The sequence below is a fragment of the Geospiza fortis genome, unplaced genomic scaffold (assembly GCF_000277835.1).
Source record: "Geospiza fortis unplaced genomic scaffold, GeoFor_1.0 scaffold16, whole genome shotgun sequence".
In the NCBI taxonomy this organism is placed as follows: Eukaryota; Metazoa; Chordata; class Aves; order Passeriformes; family Thraupidae; genus Geospiza; species Geospiza fortis.
In genome coordinates, this window is record NW_005054302.1 from 16929818 (window position 1) to 16943066 (window position 13249).

A 13249-nucleotide genomic window follows, 5' to 3' on the forward strand; every position below is an offset into this window, starting at 1 on the left:
AATGGAAGATGTCCCTGCCCATGGTGTGGAGTTGGAATTACGTGGTCTTTAAGATCCCTTCCAATTCTATGATCCTATGAAAATGCTGCTTTCGTCTTTGAATAAAACTCCTAACAGAGCAGAAGACTGTTTTTCCCAGAAAGCACTATGATGTCTCTTAAGTCTTTACTTTTTTTTTTCACTTTTTTTTTTTAAGTATCTCAATCCCAGTTTATTGACTCTTGTGGCTTTTCCTCATCCCTGTGATTCTAAGAAAAGGAGGTGGATTTGTGATTTTCATTTGAAGCTCATTCATGCTTTTACAGCTTTATTACAGTTTTTAAATACTGTTAGATCTCCTCTTTGGCATCACCATAACTCCTTCTGAGCTTCTGAGAGCCCATTGTTTTTTCTGTTATGCTCCAGAAACTCACTTCCACCGTTTCTTCTACCTCTAAGAAGAACTCAAGAGTACAGGTTCGGAAATGCTTTGAGTTTCTTTGGCACGATGTTGGAAGGACCACCCTGTCCTCTGCCCTCCAGTAACATTTTTATGGAGATAAATCTGTGCTGTCCAAGTCCTGGGCAAACAGAGCTTTGTGTACTAAAAGATCCACTCTCATCTCAGTGATGAGAAGACATGCTACTGGTCTGGTGTCTTGTGGCACCATCTGAAGGGAAGGCCAACCCTGTGTTCACAGAGCTGTATGATGCAGTGGTTTGTTTGACAGATAAAGTGACTCAAAGAATTAGTACTGCCATGACTCCAAGAATGCCCTCCATTATATTAGATAAGTTAAAATATTTGCCTTAATAAGGTTTATGAGTGATGAGGTGATGCACAAATGGGTTTTCCCTGTGGGTGCATTGCTGCATGAGTGGTCCCCGTGATGTTCTCGGATGTCTCCAGAGCAGTTGGAGTTGGGAGGTTGCAGCAGGCTGGCTTCTAGTCTGGTCTAGTCCCAATAGTCCCTGCATTCCCGTGGTTGTAGCCAAAAGCCATTATATCTTGGCTTATTCTTCGCAGAATCTCTGGAGAAAAATGGGTCTAATGTACTATTTGTCACCATTCCACTTTTCATCCCGTAGATGAAAATGAAGATGGATCTCACCCAGATCTGTCTCAGCAGCCAAATACACTAAGTTCAGACATGTGTCACATCAGTAATTAAAATCAAAAATTAAATAAATCCCATTCCTGTGAGGAAGAAGGAGTGCCTATGTGGAGTCAGAGCAATCTGGGGAAATGCTGTTCTTGCAGCAAGTGAAGCAGGTGACAAGCCCAAAACAAACTCCCTTTCAAAGGCAGCGAAAATTCAGCATCTTCATTTTCACTCCCTCTGGTATTCATTTTCATACTCTTTCAGTGTCAATTTTGATTCACACCTTTTCATTCTGAATTTGAATGAATTTCAGGAAAAAACAAGAATTGCACTTTAAAAAGCACATCATGATGATTTTCAGTCGAAGAGGGGCAATCTGCCCCCAAAAATGATCCGCTCTGATGAGAATAAATTGAAATACCTTGACCTTCTCCCCTTTTATTTAAAATTCACTTTTATTCTCTGAAGGTTTCTTGTAATTTCTGGCTTCAGATGATCCCTTGGCAAGCTCCTATTTTGATTAAATGGCATTTTCCAGCTGCAGGATGTCTGAAGATTTTCAGCTGGCCCTAAGCCAAGCGTGAAGTACTGGGCAAGGCACCGGGCAAGAAGATGTGGATTTTGCTCTGGATGCTGGTTCCAGCTGTGGTGGGTGCACGGATGGGTGAGCTGCAAGGGGCGTAATGTCATCTGGTGCTTCTGGCTTTTAAGAATGAGCCTACCGCACTGTGAGCTGGTTTGAGCAAGGAAGAGGAGGTGAGGAAATGCTGAGTAAGGCCATGGGATGGTTCCCAACCCATGAGCAGGAATCAGAGCAGGGATGGTTTTCTCTGGTCTTTGGATGCCAGTGGATGTTTTGTACCTGAGTCAGGCGATGAATGCCAAAATCCAAAACTGTAACCATGAAGGACATGGTGATAAATCTGCCTTACCTGAGTCTCCTGAGGACCAAGCTATACATTACACTCCATTGCTCCACTAAACGCAGCTCTGCTGCTGCTGTGTGTTAAAAATAGCCACAAAACCAGCCCATGCTTTAGTGCACAGGGTTCAAACAGCAACATCCATGCTGGGAGTTTGCTCTGCTTCTCGGTGCAGAAATATCCAGCAGGGAGAGACTTGCTTGTGCATGACCAGATGTGACGGGGAGATGGAGGGTGTCCAGGTGGAAACACTCATCCACAGGGAAAAGAAAAACAAGAACTTAAGATGGAGCTGAACTGATAGTGACCAAAGTCTATCAGGATGTTAAACCCAGTGGGATTGAGGACTCCAGCCCAGTCTGTGTCTCCTTTTGCCACCCTCAGCTCTTTCTTGGGGTGGTCCCACAGGGGCACAAGCCATGGTGGATGGGGAATGTGGGGACAGGGACACTACTGGAATTGACCCCAACCCAAAATTACTTGTGGGAGGACTGCCAGCTCTGTGTTTCTGAGTGCAAATACCGCTCCAAAGTATTGCACTGTTTTCAGCCCACGCCAGTTCTTGCCTTTGGCACAAGCTGTGCTCCCCAGTCCCTGCCAAACCAGTACAGATGTTTTAACACCCACCAGAACCCAGATAATTACAAGCAGAATCGAAAGACTGGTCAGAGTTGTTTTCTTTTAATTGCCTGAACTCTCAGCCATTCTCAAGCGAGATGCTTCCCACTTTCTGACTTTGCTTTCAAAGACATTTTTGTGGGACACATTGCTAATACTCATTTTATGATTAGGGGAATTGTCTAGAAGCCCCAGCCAGGATGAGGATCACGCCATGCCTGCTGACGTAATGGTTACCACTGAGTGAAACAAGTGCAGGAAAGATGAGTACGGCATCTGGGAAAACACTTTCCTGGGAAATTAGAGCTAATTTCTAACCAGCAGCTTTCCAGCCATGGCATTGCAAAGCTCAGCTCATTTTCACATGGGTTTGGGGAGTGTTTTCAATGGAACAGAACCATGTGATCAGCTGGTGGGCACAGGTCAGAGGATACTGCAAGTCCTTTACATCCTAAATCCTCATGGGAGACAGTGCTTACCATGGAGAAATTGTGTGCAGCTGAGATAAAGGAAGCAGCAGCTTTTCCTGTTGTAACAGAGGGAAGCCAATAACAAACACTTTCTTGCAGGTCTGTGCTTGTACAACCCTGAGATACAGGAGTGGGGCCCGTGATGAGAAGCTTGGTTCTCTCAGACCAGTTGCAAGCAGCTGGTTTTGAGTTTAACAGACAAGAACTGATTCAGGATGCATGAAACCACTTGTCACATGTGTCTGCTCTGAGGCCACTCAGAAAGAATCTGTGGGGAGGAGGACCAAGGAAAGCTTCTCAGGGTTCACTCTACATGAGCCACATCATGTCTTCTCATCTTTTTTCCATCAGGATGCTTTGAGGTCCTCCTGGACGTGCAGGTGAATTTTTTCCTTGCATTTGTCATCACCTGACTGTTTGGGAAGGAGCTGACCAGCACAAGCCCACCAACCCTGGTGGGATCAGGCTGTTTTCATGGCTCTCCCCTCAATCTCTGATGCAAAATTCCTTGTCCGTCATGCTCAGACATGAAAATTTCCATCCGACGTTATTCCAGTTCATTTCTGGTTGCTGTGGAGACCAATTTAAATGAAAATCTAGTATTTTGAGAGAGAATATGAGTCTAAGTCATTTGCCATGCAAGGTCCCATGCTAATAGCATTAGCATATTATTTGAATATGGCGATGTGTAGTGAATAAATTCCAAGTCCTTTTGCCATCATTGCATCTTAAAAGAAGAGGAAGAGAAAAACCTCTGGGCTTTAACGGATACTGAAGACCTTTACTGCATGTGAACTCCTGATTTCTGAATGCATAAAGCTTTGGGGGTCACAGGCATTTTTAACCTCATGGCAATGTGAATAGCTTGCTGGAAAGGACCTTTTCTTTCTCTGCTTCCACTGAGCACTGTTAATAGACAGTCTAATGGGCAGGACTCGGGTTTTTAATGATGGGCAGGAAAATCCAGGATGGCTCTTTGAGCTGTCTGCATTTTTCCTGGAGTGCTGGTGTTGCAGAACACATCAAGAGAGTAGCTGGGCAAGGTGCAGTCCTCCCATTGCTTATACAGATTTTTGCTTCTTGCATTTTACCCTCTAATATCTTAAGAATGGCATCGCCTTCAGGATTTCTTCAGATGATCCCGGTATGTGGGCAGGGTATGCCCATGCCCCTAAATGAAAAAAAAAAACAAGAATAAGAAAACAAATGAAGAAACAAAAACCACATTGAAATCCATTGCAGATAGTCTTGTTTTGAGAGAAAAGGCTTCAGAGATGGAAAAAAAGCTTACTTCCAGCAAGAAAAAAAACCAAACAAGTTTCATTCTCCACCCCGACGAGCATGTTTTCTGGAGCTGGACTGATTCTTGCTTGCATTGACTTCCAGGCTGCTTTGTGGCTTTTTTAGGGACACAATATTGTGTCCATGAGGGTTAATGACTTCTTCTGTCTCCTCTCTGGATTTTTGCAGGGCTGGGCATGATGGGCTCACCTGAAGCTGTGTGAGAAATGTGGAGATCTACTGCAGCCACCTGTCCTCATTACCCCTGCACCACAGCTCCACCTCCCTTTCCTTTTAACTCATCAGCTAAAACACCACCCAAAGAGCAAAAATAACATTAATCTTATATAGAGGAGAAAAAAACAGAGTCAAACACCTGCAGTTAGGTTGTATGCATGAGTGCAAATTCACCCTTGAAGAAGGGGACTCTGAGAGGAGAAATTTGGGGTGCTCTTTTTTCCTGAAGCCTTGCCTTGCTGAGCAATGGTAGAGCAGACCCATAACAGTGCTGCTGTTTTATTGACTCCCTGACAAACTGGGAGTTGTAATGTTTCTTCCCCCAAGGTAAGGTGAGATCGAAATAAATTACTTCTGTAAAGAGCCGGGAATGGCAGTTCTTCTATAATACAAAGTGCAAATATTTGGGCCTCTAGTGCTCTGCCTTGAATAGAAATGGTCTAAATCATGCATAAATAAAATGGGTTCACATTTTCTCCTAGTGAAAGTTTTTCTCTGCTCTCCTGGAACATTAAAGACCTCCACTCCCACTGTCTATAAAAAGGGCCATAAAATTTAAAGCAGGCTGTTAAGAAGCCCTGTCAGGGATTAGACCAGGATTCATTCTTTCTGCTCCATCCCTGCTAAGTGAGGCATGCACTCATGTTTGCTCAGGCAAGGAGAGATTCCCACATATTGCTTGCAGTGAATGATAAGAGGATGAGGAAAAATTTGTTCAGGACCTAAAAGTAACTTTTTCCTGGGCTAGTGGAATTCAGTGGTTCAGCTTCTGGACTTTTTGATGACGTGTTGGACTGCAGTGCTTGAGTAAGACTGCTCCAGTGTGATTTCCAAGGGAAAACTGGGTTAGGAGGTGCCAAAATCATTAGTCATCATCATCATCATAAATAGTAATAACCAATTATAATAACCAATAATAATATCCAGTGCAATCCTCCAAAACAGGATGCCAGAGCTTCATGTCACACAGTGAGAGAGCTGGTTTGATCCTGGGCCCTCATGAGCCTGCCTCTGGGAAAAAGAAAAATTTCTCATATAAATGTGTCATCTCTTTCTATACCTCTTTGTTTTCAACAGCTTCAACCCTGTTCTGCAGCACTGGCCTCCACAGGCTGTTTGTAGCTCCAGACAGACTTGCTAAGGATGCCCCTGGCATCTGCCAGAATCACATGTGCCACCCACAGACAGAAAGCAGCTAATTCTACTCATCCCCATTGCCTTGGATTTGCCACCTTATATACTTACCCTGACAAAGGCAAAAATACCCACCCTGAGACCACTTTGTGTTTTTTACTGTTACACCACATAATCTTTGCCCTTTTCCTCTGTTCCAGCCTTTTCTTTATACCATTTAATCAGATGGGTTTGGCATCCCCTCAGCAGATTGGTTTTGTAATATCAGAAATGATGATCCATGAAGCAGAGTGAGATGAGGTGAGTTCCATGCAGCAAACAAGGCTCAGCCTGTGCTGCCACCCTGGGACTGTCCTTCATCCCTAGCTGTGGGTCACTGTCCCACTCCAGGACTCTCAGATGAGGGTGTCCCACATGGGATGCTCAAGGGTACACATAAGCCACGTTTGTGAGCATCCACCTTCATCTGCTTTTATCTCAAAGCACTGAAGCCCTTATAACAAAACTAAATAGGTGCACACCAGGAGTCCCAGTCTGGCCAAAGGTTAGACTTCCAAGTATAGACATGAGTGTTGAGCTCCACAATCAAGTGGCAGATTTGCTCTTCAGATGGTAACTGCCATGTCCAGGACATGTTGATATGAAACAGAGATGGGCTGCTGTCACCAAGGGGTATTTCCCAGGGCAGGGATGGGATTTGGGGCACAACCTCATCTTGCAGAAGCAAACCGGTGCTCTCCAGGGGGAAGCATTGCATTTCTTCTGTTTCAGTCTCTCTCCCTTCTGCCCCTTCGTCCTTCAAAGAATTGATTACTGTTAAAATAAGTGAGCTGTATAATGCTTTGAGGTCAGGTTCCTTTCTCTCTCTTCTTGCTCTCTCACTCTGTGATATTTTCCCCTGTTTCCCATGCTTCTCTGGAGCAAATGCTCTCTTACTTTGCCAGTATTTTTCAGTTGTTTCATACAAATGCAAGCACAGCACTGATACTAATGGAGGATGGCAGTTTATTTATTGTCATCTTTTTCTCGCTGTCTCTCCCATAACTCTTTATTGGGTAATTCTCTCTATCCTGTGTCAAATGCTTCAATAATTGGGAGATTTCATTGTTCTCTATAGAGAAAACGTAAGGAAACTAGCACAGGCTAAGTATCATTTAGATGGGTGAAATTTTATAACTGAAACCATGCCCTCAGCCCTCTGTGCAGCAGGTCCTTGTCTGTAAAGGGGTGATGCTCCTCCTTTCCCTTGGCCAGTCTGTCCTGACCAGTTTCCCAAAGCAAGTGGAAATGAGCCTCAGAGGCTGGAAAGGAAAAGCTCAAAAGCCCTATGTCACTGTTGTCTCTCTGCTCTTTAGTTCTTCTGCAGAAAGGGATGAAGCTGTGCCCTGTCCTCACTTTTAGGAAGCTCAACTGTCCCTAATTGGCGCCCAAAATTTAGGCAGTGAAAAGAACTGGGGTGCCTGTGTCCATGAACGCAGCTCTCCATTTTGAAGGAGGGTGGAAATTATCCAGATCAGATGCTGTGTCCCACCAACCTGCTGGAGAAAACCTTTAGTGATCTGCCAATGCGTGCTCAGACTGACAACAGCTTTTCCAAATGCCATCCAGCTTGGAGGCAATAGGGAAAGCTCAGCAAATAAACCTTCCTCGGGTGCCATGCTCATCCTCATGGCATCCCAGGGCCTCTTGGCAGCACTGTGATGTGTTGACTCATCCACTGGACATGTTGTTTGTTCTCTTCCTGCCAGGAGAAGCATGTGGATGGCTTGTTTTGGTAGGGTTGTTTATCTTGTTTTAATTATTTCTCACTATTTGTGCATGAGGAGAGAGCTGGCAACAAAAGTGGGGGTGCGGGGAGATTCCCATGATGAAGGTTCCCCCTCTTTTTGCTAATAAATGATGGAACTGCTCCAAAGGGTGAGGAAGACAATGGTGCATGAGCATGATCTGCTCTGTGCCATCCTGGGGATTATTTGTAGTAGATTTCTATTATTCCCTTGATAAAGAAAGTCTCATTTGCCACAAGTTTTTACTGGCACAAAATCAACAGTGTGGTCCGAAGCACTTCGTGGCCAGAGAAGATCTGAGGAGCTCTTGGACCAGTCCTTGCCAGTTTGGTGTTGGGGATCATGGGAATTTTGTGCCACTCAGGGATGCCACACAAGCCTGGCACCTTTGCTGCAATCAACAGGAGCACAAGAATTTATCCACAGCATCATGTGAAGATACAGGGAGCTGCAGCCCCAGCCTCTGCCTTCAGGCAGGGAAGGATGACGTTGTGGCTCCGGTGGAAAAGGACATTCAGAGCAACAGTTTCCAAAGGAGGCTGAGTTATTATTTTGTTCAGATAAGCCCAGGAACACTGTGTGAAGCTATGTGCACATAGCAGTAGTCGAGTGCACTGAGCAAGGGAATTCAGAACTGTCAACAAGGAGGGAATTACCGCTTTGGGAGATTGAAAACATTCATAAAAAATTCCTGGCTCCCAGCCTAGTCCATCCCATTGCTGGCTGTGCTCACAGTTGTGGATTTTTACTTTGAGGATAGATTTCCAAGTTCTTTTCCTCACTTTGCTGTAACACATGGACACAAAGATATATCTTAACCTGGACTACAGAGTTCCAAGTCTTCAGCCAAAGGCCACTGGCGTCATGGGGAATTGCAGGGCTGTGCTGGTTTGTCCCCACAGAGCTGCTGGCTTCTTGCAGGGACCAGTGCAACAGCTGCAGCCTGAGCCCAGCAAGATGTACTTGTGTAAATCATAGTGCTGACATTGGATTTTAACTTGTGGGCGTCCAACACTGCCTTTTCCAGACCGTGAGAGTCCAATTCCCCAAACTCAGAGGAGAACTGGCCAGGAAACATGGGGTTAAGATGACACTACCCACATGGCCCCACTACATAACTTTAAATCTGTCCCCCCTGGGAATGGCAGTAGGAACTGCACAGGATCTTATCCCTCCTTGGCTGTACTTGATACATTCCCTCAACATAAACTCAAGATACCAACATCAAGCCAAAGGATTCGAGGGTTACGTCTACACTGTTAAATGATGGAGGGGCCTGGGTTTATCCATGGCCCCAAGGTGGATGGCCATGAGGGATTGAGAATCATCATTCTTTTTGGCTTGTGGAGAGCTTGAGTTGAGTATCTTTGGTCATGATGTGGGTGGGACCGCTGCCTGGAGGCATCCAGATGGGATCCCATGGAGATTATTCTCTAAGAGCGCTGCAGGGATGTGGGAAAGGAGCGTTTGTCCTCATTGCTTGGCAGCTGGGTGCTGCAGCATGGCAAGTTGAAGTGGCTTTGGGATCTCTGTCTCGTATTCATCCTCTGTGCCTTACCCTCATGGGGATCTGTCTGCATTTAACTTGATGTGGTGTCCTGATTTTTCCCTTGGCGTGTGCTAGTCTTCAAATACTATTTTTCTGCCATGATTTCCTTTCTTGCCCCCTTTCCTGCCCTCCAGCAGGACCCGCTGTCAGTGTGTGACCTGGACACATGAGCTGTCCTTTATTCTGGTGCCAAAAAACCCCACAACATAAAAAATCCAGACTAATCTTGGCAGTCTCCTTCAACAGGATTTATCTTCCCAGCCCTTGCAATACCCTCCCAGCCCTGCAAAGCAATCCATCTCTCACCCACTATTACGGAGTTCATCTCACAGACCTAATGGAGTACGTGAGTCCTGAATTGGCTCCCACTAATGCTCTCAGTGGCCGGGTCGCTGTGGGAAGCAAGCTGGGAATTCATTTTGAAAATCGATGAGGATGCCAATAGAGCAGCTTTCCCCAGGGAAGTGACATGCTTTTACCAGGCATTGCCTCCTGCCCCCCTTCATCCCCCATTTTCATTTATGTGGTTGGAGTAACCGTGGAGTAATTCATCCTAATTTCAATGAGTGCATCTTTTGCAATGTGTTCTCCACTTTCCCCAAACCAGACTCATTTTTGGGGAAAGATTAAGGTCTCCTGGCAGTGCAGAATGCCAGGGCTCCCTGAAGTGTTATCATTTGCACTTGCTGTGCCCTGGGGTGTTGCTGGAGACTGTCTCCTCTGTGCAGCCCCATCTCTCCCCTCAGGCTGTGTTAGCACAAATAAATCAGTGTTGTTTCTAACTCCTGGGTGTATTTTGCCTTGCCATGATATTTTGATGCAATGGCAAGTGCAGAGCCTGCAGGGATAGTGTGAGAGGACAGCTCAGAGCTATTGGAGGGACCCCAACGCCATGCAGTTCATAGTTGTCCCCAGAGGTCACCTTCATGCTGGGATGGGAGCACAACACCAACCTGTCATCCTCACCATGCCCAAAGAGGCTTGGCCAAAGCACAGTGCCATGGGCAATTTTGGTGCTGATTTGGGAGGTGGCAAGATGGGGCTCCTGAGGGGCACTTTGGGCACAGTGCCCCTGTTTTTGATGGCAGTGTGGGTTTGGGATCTCTCATCCTGGTTGATGTCAAAGCACTCGCTTTGGAATTTTCATAGCTCTCAAGACTCCTTTTCCAATGGGGATCATTCTGCACTGCTATGGGATAAATATTTAATAAGAATGAGGGTCAAGACACTGTTTTGTCCGGGGACACTGAGATGGCCATTTACTCCCATGAAGAGCCCCAGGGGATCTTTAATGCCCATGCAAAAAAGACAAGAATCATAGTTTTAAGCTGTCATCCCCCACCATTAATGTCAATGTTAAATATTGATCCTTTCTGTGTTTAGCACAAACCAAACAACACAGTCAAGGCAGGCTCTTTGGCTTTTATTAATGTACTTTTTGTGCACTGGGTGAAGTTTGCAGTAACACCAGGGGAAAAATGTAGCAGCTGTGAATGAGCAGCAGACAGATTGATTTTGTATCTTGACATGATTCAGAAGCTGGTGAAAAATCACCCTGCGTGGAGCTTCTCCTTGTCGGAGCCACTACAGCCACTTTGTAGAGAACTCATTTCTCTGTAGCATAAAGGAGTCAGGTGCAAAATTTCTGGTAGGGTCTGGAATTTGAGGGAAGGAATGGAAAAAAAGAGGTTGGTAATCTATAAAAAGTCACTCATCCTTGTGTTGGAGCATGGGTGCCTGAAGTCAAATTTGAAGAGCTGGTGACCATCGCATCAGGGAAACCTGAGATCAATCCCAAAATTAGTGGTGGCTAGAAAATGTGTGGATTTGCCCTTTTTGTTGGAATTTGGGTTTTTTCTGTGTTTTATATCAGCACCAAATAAATGTAAATCACACTTATGATATGAAGTGTGACTTCCGCGAACCATAGTGAGAGGTTTTCACTTGCATGGATGATCTTCTGTGTCTGTGGTCTTCTGCAACCAGAGATGGATCAGCATTTCCAAAATATTCTGCAGCTTGTGGGTTTTTTGGGCTTGTTGGTTTTGTTTTGGCTTTTTTGGTTTTGGTTGTATTTGTTTTTTTATTTTATGGGGATTTGCAGCTTGGCTGTAATAATTCATCTGTGGTTTGAATTAATGAAGCACACTTACAAGAGGGTTGGAGCAGCTGGGTGATTATTCCTGACCTCTGGGATATTCTCCATTGAAATTAATTCAATATTTTAAAGTCTGTTTCTCCTTGAGCAGGGGGGGAGTGGGCACTAAGAGTCACGTCTTGGGTCTGCATCCCTTTAAATTCACAGAAAACAGCAGCAACTCTCTCGAGGTCATAAAATCAATACAGAATTTGGAAACATGAGAATATTCTTCATCTTTGCTGTCATTATGTCCATCTAGATTCCCACCCTATTCCTCAGTTAACCCAAGTGTAAAGGGATAGCAGTGATGCCCTTACACAGAGGGATGGAGGTGACTTAGATCACATCTCACTGCGGTGTGAAAGCTCCTCTCTTTAAAAAAAAAAACCTTTTAAATCAGGTTTAACAACCCACTGAGCTCCCCATGAAATAGGCTGACATCCTGCAAACATCCCAGCAAGCCACTAAGCATGTGACATAGTATTATAAAATTAGGAAATGTGGTTTATGATAAAATACAATAAATATTTATTTCCATACATGCTACCTATAGTTGCATGTGCTCTGAGTAGAGAAGCTGAGAGGATCCCTTGGAGCCATGAGCAAACCACAATGACCTCCATAATTCCAGAGCATTTACGTAAGGAAAGCCCTGGGAACACGAGATGTGGGGTAGCTATGTCTGACACTCACAGGTGTGTTTCTTCCCCGCACAGACACCCTGAGGAGCATCGCCTCCATGAACCACGCCCCGCGCTCCTCCCCGGCCGAGCTCAGCAGCGCCAGCCACCACCTGCTGCGAGAGCGCAAGTCCTCAGCGCCGTCCCACTCCAGCCAGCCCACCCTGTTCACCTTCGACTCGCCTGCCAGCCACCTCCAGAGCACCCTGTCTGCCAGTGCCCCCCAGGACTACCTTTTCCTGCACCAGTGTATGAGCAGAAAGTCAGAAAATGCAAGGTATTGTGGCCCACCCGCTCGGGGACAGCTGAGGGGAGGGCTGGGTGTGAGTGGCTCAACCCACCTCCATCCTTGGAGGTCTGCAACACCCATCCGGAGAGAAAGTCCTGAATGATGGTCTCATCTCATCATGGTTGGGAGGAGGTCAGAGTGGTGACCTCACAAACTCCCAGCTTTCCTGGCTTTTCAGGTGGTGTTAAAAGCTGGCTGAAAGACGAGACCCAGAGGGTGGGGGTCAGTGGCATGAAGTCTAGTTGGAGGCCAGTCCCTAGCAGTACCCCAGGGGTCAATACTGGGTCCAGTTCAAAAGGCCATGAAATTGCTGAGGGGCCTGGAGCATCTATCTTAAATGGAAAGGCTGAGAGAGCTGGAACTGTTCAGCTGGCACATGAAAAGTCTCAGGGGTATCTCCCCTGCAGGGACGAAGGGTGCAAGGGGGATGGAGCCAGGCTCTTGTCAGTGATGCCCAGTGCCAGGGACCCGAGGCCGTGGGCACAAACTTAAACACAGGAGAGCCCATCTGAACATCAGGAAACATTTTTTCCCTGTGAGTGTGACTGAACACTAGCACAGGTAGCCCAGAGAAGTTTAGGAGTCTCCATCCTTGAAGATATTTAGAAGCTGTCTGGGCACAGTCCTGCCACAGCCCTAGGTTGCCCTGCTTGAGCAGGGGTTTAGACCAGATGACTTCTACAGGTCCCTTCCAATCTTAACCACTTTGTGATCCTGCAGGCAGGTCCCTAATTCCAGAAATAACCAAATAACCAGAAGAAGGACAAACAAAGGGATGGGCAGGGTTTGCACCACCCTGCCGTTCACCCCTTGCAGAGCTCACTGGCTTTGGTGGCAGCTGGTGGTGCACAGTGTGGGATTTCTGAGCCAGCGACAGTCCCCGCCTCCAGCCCCAGCCGGTTGCCTTAAATAGCGAGGAGTTTTTTTGACGTGGAGAGTTTTGGCTCTCAGGAGCAGGTGGGGAGGGAGGGAGGGAGGGAGAGGCAGTCGGAGCCCAGCTGGCGTGGAGTGAGAGGAGAGCTCAGGCTGCATCCACTGGGCTTTCCTGCTGCAGCTGCC

At 46.2% G+C, this 13249-nt stretch overlaps 1 protein-coding gene across 6 annotated transcripts in view; it reads left to right on the forward strand.

The window, feature by feature from the left end:
* The window catches only part of GAB2 (GRB2 associated binding protein 2), a 36996-nt gene that overhangs the window by 11039 nt on the left and 12708 nt on the right, over nt 1-13249 (forward strand). For all 6 annotated transcript variants that reach the window (XR_004082912.1, XM_031065984.1, XM_031065985.1 and 3 more), the window contains exon 2: nt 11938-12178. Coding sequence is in view for 5 of the 6 variants with exons in the window: in XM_031065984.1 (XP_030921844.1) it covers nt 11938-12178 (241 nt within the window). In the remaining variant the exon portion in view is untranslated. The remainder of the gene's footprint in view (nt 1-11937; nt 12179-13249) is intronic.